Genomic DNA, 16628 nt, shown 5'->3' with positions numbered 1-16628 from the left:
GTCAGGGTTCTAGCTGCAGCTCTGACATTGGCCTGCTGCACATCTTTGAGAGAGTCACCTCTCTTTCCCGGCAGCTTCTCTGTCCATAAACAGAAGATTTTGGAAAGAGAACTAAAGTTCTTTTTAGGTTTTATATCCTATGATAAAGCAAAAAAAGCTTATTGGAATTTTTGTTGAAATGAGAAAAATACATGCAAAATTTTAAGTAGGGGATTTATTGTAGACCTGCAGACCTTCCTAACTGAAAAATGGAAAATTTTTCTTTTGTTATTTTTGAGGGACAACTTAACTGATTTGATGAAAATACAGGGTGGTGCCTGTGGCTCAAAGAAGTAGGGCACCGGCCCCATGTGCGGAGGTGATGGGTTCAAATCCAGCCCTGGCCAAAAGCTGCAAAAAATAAAATAAATAAATAAATAAAATAAAATAAAATAAAAATACATACAAAAGCATACAAAACACTCACGGGTTCAGTATTGTCAAACTAAGTTCTCGGATTTTGTTGCATGTAACTTTAGCCAATAAGGTTTAGGAAATCAAGAAATTTGGTGGGGGAGATCATCTTGAAATTCTTCACTTTTGACCTTATCTAATATTGTGTTTGAACTGTGTTTCTTCAAGATACAAGCACCATTTACTGACTGGAATCCAGCCTTGGTTTTTAAGAATTTCTATAATTTGTGACAGAGTCTTAGAGAATTTCCTTTTTTTTTTTTTTTTAATTTAAGAGATAGAAGCTCACTCTATCACCCAGGCTGGAGTTCAGTGGCATAATCGTAGTTAACTAGTTATAACCTTGAACTTTGGCTCAAGCAATCCTCCTGCCTCAGCCTCCCAGGTAGCTAGGACTACAGCCACCAACTATCATGCCTGGCTAGTTTTTGGTTTTTGTTTTTTTTTTTTTTGAGACAGAGTCTCAAGTTGTCACCCTAGGTAGAGTGCTGTGACATCACAGCTCACAGCAACCTCCAACTCTTGGGCTTAAGTGATTCTCTTGCCTCAGCCTCCCAAGTAGCTGGGACTACAGGCGCCTGCCACAATGCCCAGCTATTTTTTGGTTGCAGTTATTGTTTTAGCTGGCCTAGGCCAGGCTCGAAACCTCCAGCCTCTGTGTATGTGGCCGGTGCCCTACCCACTAAGCTACAGGTGCCGCCCTGGCTAGTTTTTTGTAGAGGTGAAGTCTTACTGTGTTTCCCAAGCTGATCTCAAACTCCTGGCCTCAAGCAATCCTCCTGCTCAGCCTCCCAGTCCTCCCATGCCCAGCCTGATTTTTTGAATTAAAAAGAATCTTTAAAGATCGTTCACTCAAAGTGATTCATCATAGCTTTTTCTGGATCACAAAACCTTTGTGTTCTGAGGTCAGCTGAGGACTCTAGGCTAGTAGTTTGGAGAAGGTGGCACAACTTCATACAGAGTTTCAAGAAGGTCACAGCTGAGTCTATCTGAGAGCTCTCAAGGAATCCATGGACCACCGGGTTAAGAGCCCCCAATAGATTAGATTTTTTACAGTGAGTTGAGAAAAGTGACAAGACTTATGTGATGTCAGTTTGGTTCCTGAGGGGAAGGAAGCCAAACACAGGAGAGCTACTCAACTGAACACAGACATGCTCTGGTGACTTCCTCAACTAGGTTAGTTCCCAGAAAGGTCAGAACAAAGACATAAGCCTACTCCAGAATGGAAATCAGAAATAGGGCAAGCATGTGATGAAACTTATTAGAACAAAAAGGAAACTTAAGATGTTAAGACACTCAAATAAAAGTGAGAAACATTTTCCTTTGAGTCACTCAGAAAGGAAATCTCTAAGTAAATACAGAAGGTGTTTAACCGTTGATGGGATGGGGAGACACACTGGCTACAGTTCTTAGCAAAAGCCAGCAAGTAGTCTCTCAATGCTTAGGGTAAGGAACCAAGACCCAAAGCTAAGTGTCCACCCTTTAAAAGATGCTGGGAGAAATGGGTACCTACCTGTAAGATCCCAGGTGCCAGCAGTAGGGTGCCGGACAAGTTAAGGGGACCTCTTGTTTAGCATGTGTCCTCCAGCTCTTCTGGAATCTTCCTCTGGCAGGGCACAAGCATGCAAGGTCATGGTGTGGTGGAATGCATAGAACTTGGGTAAGAGAGACTGGCATTTCGATCTTGCCTCTTCAAATTCCCAGCATAGAAGTGCTGGGTCTTAGTTTTCTCATTTGTAAAACGACGTAAATATCAACTGCTTTCTTGAGTATTTATGAGCAGTAAATGAGATATAATGGAGAGGAAAGCACAGCCCAGGGCATGTAGTTGAGGCTCAGTAAATACCTGCTGTGTGATTTTGAGATATCAGGGAAGAGAAACAGAAGTAGTTTACTTTATCTTCCCTACCCTGTTCCACTGAAGAGAGGAAGTGGGGTGAAAGGGAAAGAAGCAGAGAAGAAGAGAATCATTTTACTCTGGGTTACGCAGATCTGGGATTTAGAAAACTTGGAATTTATACTTTGCAAGTTAGTGTTACCTTGAGTTGGGAAGCTTTGGCCTCTTTGTACTTCAGTCCACATCTTCTATTGCTCCCGTTTTGTGAGTGAAGCAGAAGACGGTGTTACAGTCTCTGAAGGGAAGAGCATTGGTTGAGTCTATGTGGTAAGCAACCTTCATTAAGTTATATCTAATCCTGTTACATATTTTAGAACTTAAAGTTTGAGGAAGTTAAGCATGCTGCACAAAAGGCAGTCAATTGGTGCCAGAGCCTGGCCTGGAACCCAGATTTTGTCACTGTCCCACTGGGAGGTCAGTGTAGGTCAGCAGAAAGGTGGGGTGGGGTTTGAGAAGACCTGGAGTGTGAGATCACTAGAGGAATGCCATCTCTGTGAGACTTGCGCAAGTTAGGGGAGCAGCAGAGACTCTTGCTGTTTCTGGAGGGGATTTGAGGCCATGGAGTGGTTGAGTTTCTCCATCCTGTTCACATCTCTAGGACTTCCTGCTGTTCTTTAGCCTGTGTGTAATTTATTTTCAGGGCTTTGGCACCCACCCAACGCTGGAAGAGGATGCTTAAGAACTCCATAGTAACACCATATTCAGTGGATCCAGAGGGGTTAACAGCTCCAGGAGGCTAAGATCAGATTTCCCAGGGACTTCTGTGATCTGAGGGTCGAAGGGCAACAGGGCACCCCGAGCAAGGATGCATGCATGGTCTCCCACTTGGCAAGAGGCAAACAAATACTACAGGCCAGGAAAGGCGATTTATGCGCAAATAACGCAAGAAAGTAGTTTCTAGACCAGCCACTATCATCTGCTTGTTGTTGATGGGGGAGGGGAGGGGAGTGTAGTGTGTACAAGTGTTGGACGCTTGTTTTTGTAAACATGTGAAAAATTGGAATTCATCTCCAGAGTCTGAAATGTACTTAGCATGAGTTAATGCTCCTTTTATTCGTAACCCTGGATGAAGTCCTGGTTAGAATTGTGTCCACTCTTAGGCTTACATAAGGCCGGACACTGAGGACCGGGAGGGTTAAGAGTGGCATTGTGCAGTAGAAATATCCTGTGGGGTACAAATGTCATTTAAAATTTTCTACTAGCCACAACAAAATGGAACAGGTGAAATTAATTTTAATAATGTATTTTATTTAAGCTAATATATCCAAATAATTATTCCTAAGATTTTACATTTTTTTGTTTTATACTAACTTTTCAAAGTCCAGTATATATTTTTACCCTTACTGCACATTTCACTTCCTACTGGCCACATCTCAAGTGCTCCACAGCTACACTTGGCTACTAGCTACCATGTTAGACAGCAGAGGTTTAGAGGAAGCACTATATAAAGCTGCAAAGTAGTTAGAAAATGGGGCCAGGAAAAGAAAGAACATATACCTAGAGGGGAAAAATAATCTGAAGCCACACAGCCTTGAAAGTGAAGGGCTGATTCCTTGTGGTGGATGTTAATGGTTTCTATCTCCACTGAGAGCCCACTTCATGCTCTGTCTCCCTCCCTGCCCCATAATTGCTTTACATTTCAGCTATATGAGGTTATTTTATCCTCCTAAATTTAGATAGGAGGAAAAAATTGAATCTTAGCTAACAGGATAGATGTTTATCTTGCCACCTCTTTCATTTATTCAACAAATGCTAAGTGAGAAACCCAGGCTTTCCTGCCTCTCAAGAACAGGGTTAAGTTTGTACTGTCCAGATGTTAAGGCTATGCTGATGATTATCCTCTGCTTTGGGTGTGGCCTCAAAGCCAGAAAGGTACTCGCTGGTCCATCAGTACCCCTTCCAGCACTATGGCTCCTTGGGTTAATGGTTGAATGCTATTACTGCACACCATGCCTTTAAGTAAGAAAATGTCTTTGAACACCTAGTATAAAAAGCGCTCAAGAAATTAGAGTGCCTGCTTTCAGAAGAGGCAGAATTTGGGTATTGCTATCATGATTACAACAGCAATCCCACCATAACCCCAGAGGGAGGTGGTGTATGGAAATAAGACTCTAGAGGGCTCAGCAGGGATGCTACATGGCTTTGTCATCTTGTGAGAGTCTTTAGTCTTCTCTGAGTCCAAATGTTCCTAATTTTGACCTCCTCAAGTCAAGTTAAGGGTTAGTGCAAAAGTCAGATGAGGAAATGGACCTGTGTGTGCTGGTAAAATACCAGGTTCTTCTGCATGTATTGAATTCACTGATTATTTTTTTTTTTTTTTTTTTGAGACAGAGTCTTGCTCTGTCACCCAGGCTAGAATGGTGATGTCATCATAGCTCACTGTAGCCTCAAACTCCTGGGCTCAAGTGATCCTCCTGCTTCAGCCTCCTGTGTAGCTGGCACTATAGGTTCATGCTACTACACTTGGTTACTTTTTTAATTTTGTAGACACGGGGTCTCACTGTGTTGCCCAGACTGTCACTATTATTTGCTAGATGATCAATTCCAGTCACTCCTTTGGGATTAAGTTGACTAACGGATGCTGGGGGGCTTCTGTAAGCTGTAGAGATCATGCCAAGAGATTGTTCATACCCTCTCTTTGTACTGAATTTGACCCGAGATCAGGGGTCACTGGCTGGAGTTTGGAAATATTTTTTATTGTGTGTGTGAGAACTTTTGTTTTCATGAGTTGTGACCTAGACCAGTCTTGGCATACTTCAGCCAAGGAACTTCAGTGTGGTGATAAATAAGGTCTTCTATAGCCACGCTGTGCACAGTTGGTTTATGAACCAGCAGCATTGGTGCCACCAAATAGAAACGCAGTCTCTGTCCATACCCCAGATGTATCAAGTCGGAATCTGCATCTTAACAGGATTCCGGGGGATACCTATGTACATTAAAGTGTAAGTAGCACTGTTACCATCTCACACTAATAATAGTCAACAGCAGCCTCAGCTGAATCAGCTGCTGTGGCAGGCAGCTCACTTCCTCTTGAGGCTGCCCCTTGGGTTTTTGGACCATTCTCACTTTTAGAAAGTTTTCCCTTCTGTCAAGTTAAACCTGCCTGGCATACATTTAAGATACCCAGAATAAGACTCACTCTTCTGAAAGCCCACATAGTAAGTCCTAGGAAACATTCTTTGGTTTGTTACCTGGGAGCCTTGATCCAGAGGCTAGTGATGAGTGGAGCCACACAAGGTCAGCTCTCAGCCACCTGGCAAGGTCCCGAGGTCTTGGGACATGGTGAAGAAGCATGGAATGGGCCCTTCAGTCCTGTCTCTTCCTTCACTGCTGCCAGAGTCCGGGGTGACTGGGTTGAGTGATTGCAGTTTGGAAGGGGTTTGAAAACTTGAGGATTTCCAAAAGGACAGCGATATAGAAATGATGGCTGGGATGGATATTGGCCATGCAGGACGTGCTAAAGGATGAGGATATTTACAGTGGAGATGGACAGGAGGGGTGGTTCTGGTGGAGGGGAAGATTATCTGAGCAGCTTTACATCTCTCTAGCTGCCCTAAAGCCCCCTGATCATCAGAGCATCAGCTTCCTGTTTTTTTTTAAGGAAAACAGGGTGATAAAGCCTGCCCTGCCTCTCTGCCCATATTTTTGTGAGACTCATTGAAGATGAGGTGAGTGAGCATACTTGATAAGGTGGAAGGTGGTCTGAGGATGAAGACAACATAGATGGCACAGTAGATGAAGCCAGGGGGGATAAGTCTACCTACCACTGACTCACTGTGTGACCTCAGGGAGGCCCTCACACCCTCTTAGCCTTTCTGTGAAACAAATGGTCATATACAGAAGATTTCTAAGTGCCCTTGCTATGGCCTATTGCTGTTGTTACACATTACTTGGAGGGTCTCTTTGAGGATGGCTCTTCAAATATTTGTTTGGAGAGACTTCCTACAGCTTAGAATTGAGTCCTCTCTGGGGAAAATGATTCCTAACACTCTCCCAGTGAAGACCTAGCCTCTACAATGGGAGTTCCAGTTAAGAGGTGGATCTGCTTAGCCATGATTCCACCCGTGTCTCCGTGTCAGCATGTGGGATCTGGGCTGTGATTGGAGAGTGATGATGTCATTTCCACATGTGTGTGGGGACACACAGTCCTACTTCTAGAAGCAAGTTCTGCCCTTCAAGCTCGCTAAACCCACCTTATACCCCACTGAAGACTTTTATGCAGATTTTTCCAGGAAAATGTTCTTGGTTGATACTTCAAATATTACCAGGGAGTTTTTCAAAGATGTTACTCTCTTTTTTAGTTTTTGAAGTCCTGAAGTATGGCAGGTCTGATAGTCCTCTGAGCCTGCTCTTCCAGAGAGGGTTTCCAGTCAACAAAATAAGTGAAACTGGCTTTTGGTAGAGCAGACTTCCCTTGGTGCCTGCTGGGGGTGTGAGGTGTGGGGACCAATGTGTGTGGCTTATGGAGGCACATGACTTCCTGCAACAGCCCTTCCGTGTCTCTCTCCTGCCATTCTGGGAACCCCATGGTGTTTAGCCTCTCTTCACTGAACCATGTTTCCAGTTTTCCATTTCATTGCCTGGATGCTTGCTTCTAACTCTGTATGTCATTTGCATTTTCTCCTGTGCACCCACCATGTTGTTGTGGAAACTCAGCGGCCGTGTGCTGCGAGTATCTGGTGTCATCTGAGTGTGATGGTGTGGTACGTGTATTTGATCACGCTTTTATTTTGAATCCTTTCCAATGTGACATCTGCTAAAATGTCTCCCTTATAATTTGCTTGGTGATCACAGCCTTCTCATCATTCATTGAGAGCAGGACCTGATCTCACAGAATCTGAAAAGAGCTATGTGGTAAGATGCCTATTGAATAAGACTGCAGCTTTTCTAAAGAGAATCCTTACTGACTTCTGGAGTCCAGACTAGAGTAATGCCTGGTTAACTCACAGAGCCATTATGTATGAAAGTTTTGTGGCTACTGTAGTAGAGAGAGATGGTAGGCCAGCCCCTGCCCCTCAGAAAAAGCAGAGGAACGTAGAGTCAATATTTCTACTCTGCCTACACGTGGGATTAAAGGAATGTATTAGTGCATGATGGGGGATACATACTTGGCATTTCCACCTTGGTATTACCCTATTTATAACAGTTACTCACTAATTACAGGCTTTTATGCTGCTGCCTTTTTTTTTTTTTTAATATTCATACTAAATCCCAAATTCTTCTGTATCTTACCTGTTTTTCCATGCTTACGCCTGGATCCCTCCTGCACTTCACTACTGGAATATCTATTTTTTTTTAACCTGGATCTTCAACTCTGTTTTTTCCCTGGACTTATGTACTTCGTCTGGAATGTTACATCTCTTCCTTTCTTTCTTTTTTTTTTTTTTTTTTGTCCCCATGTTGACTGTTTTATGGGTGTTTCTGGATATCTTGGGGCCACCTCACAGGAAGCAGTTTGCAATGAGATCATAAACATTGCCGAAAAATCTGTTCATTACTGCAGCACTGTTTCTCATCCCCTTGACTTTCATCACAAGGTATCCCCTTCTGACAATAAATCATCTTTAATCATTTCTCAGCAACCTCAAGCCCAGCAGCGAAGAGTTACCCCAGACAGGAGTCAAACGTCACAAGACTTGTAAGTACTCTTATACGTTGGCAAGGGTGTGTGTTGGAAGGCGGGCTATAGGAATCCAAATTGGAAAAGAGACACGGGCAGATACAGAAACATGAAAAAAATGTGTTCATTATCAACTGGAAATTAATCTTTATGTCTTAACTGCTCATAAGAGAACTTCCTTTCCTTTCCTGTCCTGTCCTGTCCTGTCCTGTCCTGTCTTGTCCTGTCCTTCTTCAGAGCCTCAAGCTGTTGCCCTGGGTAGAGTGCTGTGTCATCACAGCTCACAGCAACCTCCAACTCCTGGGCTCAAGTGATTCTCCTGCCTCTGCCTCCCAAGCATCTGGGGCCACAGGCACCCACCACAACACTGGCTATTTTTTGGTTGTAGCCATCATTGTTGTTTGGCAGGCCCAGGCTAGATTCAAACCCACCAGCTCAGGTGTATGTGACTGGCGCCTTAGCTGCTTGAGCCACAGGCACCAAGCCTTTTTTTAGAGTGCTGTGGTGTCACAGCTCACAGCAACTTCCAGCTCTTGGGCTTAAGTGATTCTCTTGCCTCAGCCTCCCAAGTAGCTGGGACTACAAGCGCCCACCTGACTATTTTTTTGTTGCAGTTTGTCTGGGCTGGGTTTGAACCCTCCACCCTTGGTATATGTGGCCAGTGCCCTACTCACTGAGCCACAGGCACCACCCTGTCTCTTTGGTTTTAATGGAGCAGAATGCCCTCTTGTTTCTGAGAACAGATTCTGCCTATTTGTTTCTAGTTTCTCTTACCCCACACTGGAATTCACTTATATCTACTAGAAATGGTAGATAACTTGCTCATTTGCAAAGTTTTGAATACTATGTCTGTGTTTCAAAATAGCGTGTAAACAGAATTGTGAAGTCGGTGCATAGTAGATGCTCCTTAAATATTTGTTAAAGAAATCAATATTAATAAAAACAGAGCTTTTCCTTGAAACTAAAGCAGGCATCACATTTCACCACAATAGTCCAGCTGTCTCTAGTGTCTGTTGTTAAAACAAAACAGCACAGACCTACTGCCTCTTAGGTCAATTAGCAAGTAAATAAAATTTTTATCATTTTACTCCCAAGCCTCACTGGAATAGAAAAAAAGCAGAAAGATTTCAAGAGTTTCAGGAAAATGATATCCAAATTTCAAAGCAGTCAGTGAGGCCAGGTGCAGTAGCTCATGCCTGCAGTCCCAGCTCTTTGGGAGGCCAAAGCTAGAATCATTTGATCCCAGGAGTTGAAGGTTACAGTGAGCTGTTATCCCAACATTGCTCTCCAGCCTGGGAGACAGAGCAAGACCCCAACTCTTTTTTTTTTTTTTTTCAAAGAGCAGTTATTGAAATATGTTTAAGAGGCATGTAGAAAAATTCAAGGTTGTTTTGTTAAATAATGAGGCAACTGGATGTTCTCTCCCTCTCTTTTTATGTGTGTGTGTGTGTATTTAACACGTAAGAACTGCCTGGGAAGAATCCAACTATGTATTATGAAAAATAGAGACATATGTGGCTGGATACTTTCTGAACAGCCCTTTTATATACACATATTTGTATATATTATATATTTTATGTATGTATATGTTCATTTATTTATTTAAAATTGCTGGGCGGCGCCTGTGGCTCAAAGGAATACGGCACTGGCCCCATATGCCGGAAGTGGCGGGTTCAAACCCAGCCCTGGCCAAAACTGCAAAAAATAATAACAAAATAAAATTACCTATATTCTCCAATGTTTATGACCATAATATAATGTCTCTTGGCCTAAGAAACTTCTGATTATTACTCTAGAGAGAAGCTCTTAGCTACAGCAACCAAGTAAAGGACCTAAGAAGACTGATGATGATTTGCTTCTCAGGAGCTCTCTATCCCTGTCACTCTTAATTAACTTATGATATGTTGAATGCATCTCTTCAAATGCCAAATTATTGGAGAAATAGCCAATAAAATGTTTTTATTCCCACTGATGAATAAAATGTTGATTTAACTGAAATGGGGGTTTTAAAGTCATTAGTTCATCCTGATAGCATTTGAGTCACTTATTCATTTTTCTTATGCACAGATTTAGCTATCAAGCATTATATAGCTATATACCACAGAATGATGATGAATTGGAACTCCGAGATGGAGATATCGTTGATGTCATGGAAAAATGTGATGATGGATGGTTTGTTGGTAAGAATTTTGTTCTGCTTTTCTTACTAGTTGTGCATTGAAGGAATGACTAGAGGTGAGGAGCCATGTGCAAAGCAATCTTCTCTGCACAGACAAAAGAGCTTTTCAGCTTTATGTGTCACTATCAGGAACACTGGGCCACCCTCTTTGTGTGCTCCTAAGACGGTGCAGATGTTACTAATGTTGGACCTAAAACCCCAATACTATATGCCAACATCTGCTGCATGGAAGGGCAGCTGTCACATTCATTAATTGGGTTTTAATTTATTTCCACTGTGCTTATGTCTATTTTACATTTGGAAATTTTTTTAAGGGACAGTACAAGAAAATTTTGAACCTAGGTCTCTGCCATGAAACTCAAGCATGTGCATAGACATTCCAAAGAACTTCTTATTTTCTCCAGACTCCCAGTAACTTTACTTAGAGTAACTTGCTTAATTAAAACAAAGGATTTGCCTGTATAGGAAGGGAAAAGAAAGATCAACATTTATTGAGATTCTGTTACAAACCAGGTTCTGTACTTGATGTGCTTTTATTGTTGTTCTCTCAACAAACAGCCCTGTAAGACAAGAATTATCATCATTTAACAGATTCAGAAACAGGCCCAGAGAGGTTAAGTAACTATTCCAAGGTCATCCAGGTAGCAAATGGTAGGACCAGGATTTGAACCCAGGATGCCCATCTCTCCCCAAGCCTATGTTTGCTCAGGCATGAGTATATATAATCTTGGGAGCCACTGACTCATTCTCTACCTCAGTTTTCCCCTGGGCAAATGGCTTTACCTTTATCTTCTTTCCAAAGACAGCTCTTCCCTGGTCTCCCTAGAAATGTTTTGCTAAAGCAAAGTCAAGTCAGGGTTGGGGTGGTAAGAACAGCAAGGCATGAATGGAAAGCTAGAAAGATTTGCCTTGACCTCACCAGCCTCTTAGAAAGCTGCCCAGTTCCCTCAAGGGCCCCAAAAGTTCTTGCCCCTCCCTACCTTGTATTCTGAAGAAAGTCAGATCTGAGAAGTCAGCAACCATTCTAGTGCAGTGTAATCCTATAGACACACTGTGGACACTGTGTAAGCCACGTGTGAAATTTTAAATTTTCTAAAAGCTATGTTGAAAAAAGTAGAAAGAAACCATTGAAATTTATTCTAATATATTTTATAAACCCTAGGCATTCAAACTATTATCATTTGACTATGTAATCAATATAAAGGCAGCAAAATATTTTACATTCTTTTTGTGCTGAGTCTTCAATATCCGATGTGTGTTTTATAGTTACAGCATAGGTGGGCCTGGGTTTCTTCATCTGCAAAACAAGAATATTAGAAATGTCTGCTGTACTCACCACCAGGCATTGTTTTGCAGCCTAAATGAGATAGGATAGAAGAAAAGTGTTTTAGAAACCATAAAAGCTCCAGGATTGTTATTAGGGGACATTCAAGCAGAAATCTCTAAGCAGTATCTCTGAACTCACATAGAACAGGCTTCTTATTTTGCGTATGTGTTTTTTTATTTTTTTTTATAGGTACTTCAAGAAGGACAAAGCAGTTTGGTACTTTTCCAGGCAACTATGTAAAACCTTTGTATCTATAAGAAGACTGAAAACTTCAGAGATTATTTTTATTGGAGGAGAAAGCATAATTCACAAGCCTATCTCTTTAGTTGAGTCAGTAGGAAAATAAATGCAGTTGATAAAGAAAGAAGCAAAAGAGAGGGACAGAGAAGTGTTATGTTTGAAACCCAGCCTGTCTTAACATTGTATATCAGACAGGGTCGACCGGTGTGCTGAGCAAAAAGAATTGAGGCAAATCACATTTATTTCACTGCTTCTGGGAGCCGCTTTAGCCTCCCCAACCCCTCCACCTCCCAGGTAATCTGACTTGGAGCACAGTCCAGAAGTGGAGTTAGCTGGAAATGCCTCCTGCTGCCCCAGCCTTAACCAGTTCCCAACTCAAAGGGGTCATTGAACCTGAAGCAACCCTCAAGGTACCAGGCAGACATCCAACCTCCAATACCAGGCTGCTCTGGAGCCAGCTGACCTCCCAGCACTCCTAGAGATCAGTCTGGAGCATAGAGGCTATCCCCAGGCAGAGGTGGAGGCTCCCAAATTGTCCAAGACCAAATCCTCACTGGACCTGCAGAGGTAGGTGGGGAAATGGAAATAAAACATAAGCACCCCGTGAGTGCATTCCAGCCTGCTACACAGCATCACCTTTGACTGCCCTGGTATTCAGATGGAAAAGCATACAAGATCTGCCCAGGAGAATTGGGAGCAGATTGCCAGGCAGATAGGTTACATTTGTATTTCCAAATGATTAAGTCAAGAAGACCGTTGCCCTCGAGGCCACTTATGGTGCATTTCCCCCCCCCATATTGCTGGCCTTTATAGCAGTCACCTTCAAGGCAATGCAGTTGCATATATCAGAACAGCATTACTAGCCTTTCTTTTCCAGCTTGTGTTTGGCAGAACAGTTTGGAATTGGTAGGCCTGTTCTCATAGAAAACCAAGAATTGTATTCAGGGATTCATTTAACAGATACATTGTACACTGGCTGCTGGGGATGCCAATGAGCAGGACTTGCTCCAGGCTCTGCAGGACTCCTGAGTCTCCAATTTTACTCCCTATAGGAGTTCAAGAACCACAAAATGTGGTAACCCAGGGCTGTAAGTCCAAATGCACCCTGGTGAGGCTTCTCTGCAGAAGGGAGCAGCAGTTCTGTGGCTACTGGCAGTGACCATGAAATCTGTCTTTTTTGTGGGTAGCTCTCAGGAGGGAGGCCCTTGTGATGCCTAGGGTGCTTAGTTACAGCTCTGTCCAACTTGAGGATGTTTATAGGCCTCTCTTACTGAGACAAAGATAGAAATGACCCACTCTTTGCCTACCAGGAACTCAGAGGATATTGGGGAGACAGACACAGAAAAAGGATCTTAATCAAGAGAGACTGTGATATGTGCTAAGAAGGGTGTGAGAGAGGAAGAGATGAATTTTCCCTGGAAGGATCCTAGAAAGCATTGTCATATTTCTGTCTCCATTAGCTCACTTTGGGAAATCTAGAATGTTAGAAGAACCTTTGTCTGAGAGTAATTCATGGTCAGAAATACTTGGGAATTTGCCCAGAGTCCTCAAACACTGATCTTTATAAATACTCATCCAGGATCACAAATAGGAGTAGCAATTCTGGGTGGTAGGGATGTGTACAGGAACTCCTGGATGTCTGCATGTAGCTCGGAATTACCCCAGGACTGTTATCCCAAAGTCTAGACTGTCTTTACAAGTAGTCAGAATTTTTCTCAGTGCCTGTGCTGAAGCTGCTCAGATTCCTATCTTAAGATCCCACCAGCTTCCCACTCTCTCCCAGATGGCCGTAGTACCCTCATTTTTTCTCCCTATCCTTTCAAATCCTGTTCTCAGGAAATAAACTGTCACTGATTCATTCACAATAAAGTGTACATGACTGGTAAGAGGAATGTCTTAGTCTCTCCACAGATGCTTGTTTTATCTAGGGCAGAGGAGAGCCTTAATCCCAAGGGAAAGGGCTTATGGAACTGGAGGGGTTGAGGGAGCTTCCTGGATAGAAAGAGTCTTCTTGATTGTCCTTAGGACCCAGTGACAATAAGGTCTGCTCCACCATCTAAGAGCACTGTGTTTTAACCTTCTCTCCCTAAGGGAATATAGTAAAAACACACAGGCATGTGCATTTTGCACGGCGGCATTTCACCTATTTTGGAATGTATTGGCTAATGTGGTTCCTGGTCTTTCTTAGATGCAAACCATTAATAACACTGTCTTATATAATAGTTTTTTGAGGGGTGCTTCTTGATTAAGTAGGTAATTTTGAACACCTCCTTAAATACAGCTAGAAAATAAAACCAATTTGTAAAGCCACACTGCATAATGATGCCAGCTTCACGCATTTGTATATCTCCAGAAATCCAAGTATGCCTCACTAATTTGCCCATCTTTAATAAAATCATATGTTAAAATTTGCATCTCTTCAGCTTCCTATGTACAACAAAACAAGGAACAAAGGTCTCCAATTGCTCTTTTGTCTTCAGACGTTTAGTAATATAAAGTACCTATTTTTATGCTGAAATGTTTATACTGGTTTATTAATAGCAAGAGCAACTGGCGGCATGCCTCAAAACAGATTTTGATATACTAGCCATGCTTCCAGGTAAAGGCAAGCCCCAAACTACTTATCTTTTGCAGTCTCTCTGGGATCAGTAAAAGAAAAAAAAATGTGCTTAAGAAGTGGGACTGTAAATATGTATATTTGACTTTGTATAGCCCATGTACCTACCTTGTATAGAAAAATAATTTTAAAAATTTGAATGGAAGAGGGGGGTAAAGTAAGAAAGTCATGAAGTTTTTTCCATTTTTATTTAAATGAAGGAATTCCAAATAACTCACCTGAAGATATTCAGCCCAAAAATAGCCATTGTAAAGTGTTAAAATTTACAATAATTATTCTTCTGTGGAGAGATGGTAACTAATAATCTCAATTACAGTTGTTGTTTTGTTTTCTTTATTTCATTATGGTTTAGGGGGAGGTATTCTGTTTGGGCTTTTTTTTTTTTTTTTTCTCCTGGCAGTTCTATTTATCTACCATAGCATTAAGTCCTATTGCTAGAATAGGTTACTATAAAAAGAGATTATATTCTGAAAGAAAAATAACTGATGTTATATGTAACCAATTAATTTAAAATATTGCCATTTAAATTACACACTGAGAGCATGTACTATGCCGACATAGATTTTTCCATTCATTTATTTTTCTTTATTGCAGTGGATTGATTTGATAAATGTGTTGAATTACTACATTTGCTGTACATATTATTTAATAAACTTTATTCAGAATCGCGTGGCATATGTTTGTTCTGACTGTTCATTGTTTCTTTCCTTCCTTCCTCAAGCTTCTCAAATAAGGCTTATATTCACTGCTTCGATTTCTGGTCCTTACTCTCCTTTCCACTCTTAACCACTTCCCATCTGCCTTCCACTTCTTGAAGACACCACTACTTCCTTTACTTTTTCTCAATAACCTACCTGCATGACCCTCTGAATTAATTACTATTGACTATTTCTAAAATGTCTTCATTTTGCTAACAAATGTAAGGCACATATGTCTTTAAAAGCAAAAGTGGAACATTATAAAATATGTAATGAGTCTTAATTTGTTCCACAAAACATGGATGTAGAAAATGAGATAACAGGCTCAGTGCCATAGCTCAGTGAGAAGGGCGCTGGCCACATACATCAAGGCTGGTGGGTTTGAGCCCAGCCTAGGCCTGCTAAACAACAATTACAACTGCAACCCAGAATAGCCAGGTGTTGTGGCAGGCACCTGTAGTCGCAGTTACTTAGGAGGCTGAGGCAAGAGAATCACTTGGGCCCAAAAGTTTGAGCTTGCTGTGAGCTGTGATGCCACAGCCCTCTCTTGAGGGCGACATTGTGAGATTGCCTCAAAAAAAAAAAAAAAAAAATGAGATAACAGTTTTTCTAAATCAAATTAGTCGGGCTGTAAGTCTTTTCTTGACATGGTGGGTGAAAAAGCAATCTGTCTCGTCCCCCCACACACACACACGTGCACACCCCAAGCCCAAGTGTGTTAGGTACTAGGCATTCACTCTCCTGTCATCCCATGGCTGTGACCACCCTCATCTTAACCTGATGTGGGTCTGCTGCACCCAGGACATAGATCTGTCCCTAATAGAAAACCTCAAACCTCTCCCCTCTCTCCCTTAGTTCTGTCCTTCTCCACCACCTCCATCTCAGAACACCAGTTTCCAGGTCTGCCTCTGGGGTAACTTGGTGGACTTAGGCCTCAAACAGGCCTGGCAGAGGGATCTGACAGACTTAACACTATGTCCCAAATCACAAGAACCACTGACCTTTCTTTCATACCCTTCATCTCATCCAGTAAATTCATCAGCTTGCCGTCACACTACATTTAGAACCAGCCACTTCTACTGTCATAGCCCAAGCCTTTTTCTCTCACCTAGATCATGGCAATAATTTTCTTACTAGTCCCCCCGCTTCCACCCTTGCCCCCTCTAGCCTTGACAGAGCAACCAGAATGATGATTTTAAAGTTGGTTCAAAACCTTCTAGTGGCTTCTCATCTTGCTCAGAGTGGTACAGTGGCCTCAAGTTCATAGACGTCCCACCTCTCTCCTCTCCCTTACCTCTCACCTCATCTGCAACTTTCTCATTGTTCTGCAGCCAGCACCGTCCTCCTGATGGCCTCAAACTCATCAAGCAGGCCTCGGCTTTAGGGTCTTCATGCTTGCTATGCCCTGTGCCTGGAAGGCCCTTTTTCCCAAGAGTCGCATGGCTATCTTCCTCCATTCCTTTAGGTCTTTCTGTTGCTTTCTCAATGAGAATTTCTCTACTTTATACATACTAGAAACCTATTGTCCCCAGCCCTAGCACTGTGTCCCTTCTCCATAGCATTCTTCCTGTTTCTTTATACATTTATTGCCATCTGG

General features: G+C 42.2%; 1 protein-coding gene across 50 annotated transcripts in view; it reads left to right on the top strand.

Moving 5' to 3' along the window:
• The window catches only part of SORBS1 (sorbin and SH3 domain containing 1), a 243112-nt gene extending 228104 nt beyond the window's left edge, over window positions 1-15008 (top strand). For 26 of the 50 annotated variants that reach the window (XM_053582832.1, XM_053582817.1, XM_053582829.1 and 23 more), the window contains 3 exons: window positions 7930-7988; window positions 10038-10150; window positions 11666-15008. In XM_053582832.1, the coding sequence (XP_053438807.1) occupies window positions 7930-7988; window positions 10038-10150; window positions 11666-11733 (240 nt within the window). In that variant the 3' untranslated portion in view covers window positions 11734-15008. Of the gene's footprint in view, window positions 1-7144; window positions 7205-7929; window positions 7989-10037; window positions 10151-11665 lie in introns of all 50 variants that reach the window. The other 24 variants (XM_053582809.1, XM_053582805.1, XM_053582806.1 and 21 more) reach the window with 1 other exon arrangement.
• The last annotated feature ends 1620 nt before the right edge of the window (window positions 15009-16628 follow it).

The sequence above is a fragment of the Nycticebus coucang genome, chromosome 3 (assembly GCF_027406575.1).
Source record: "Nycticebus coucang isolate mNycCou1 chromosome 3, mNycCou1.pri, whole genome shotgun sequence".
NCBI lineage: Eukaryota > Metazoa > Chordata > Mammalia > Primates > Lorisidae > Nycticebus > Nycticebus coucang.
This window is presented reverse-complemented; position numbering and strand designations above follow the sequence as displayed.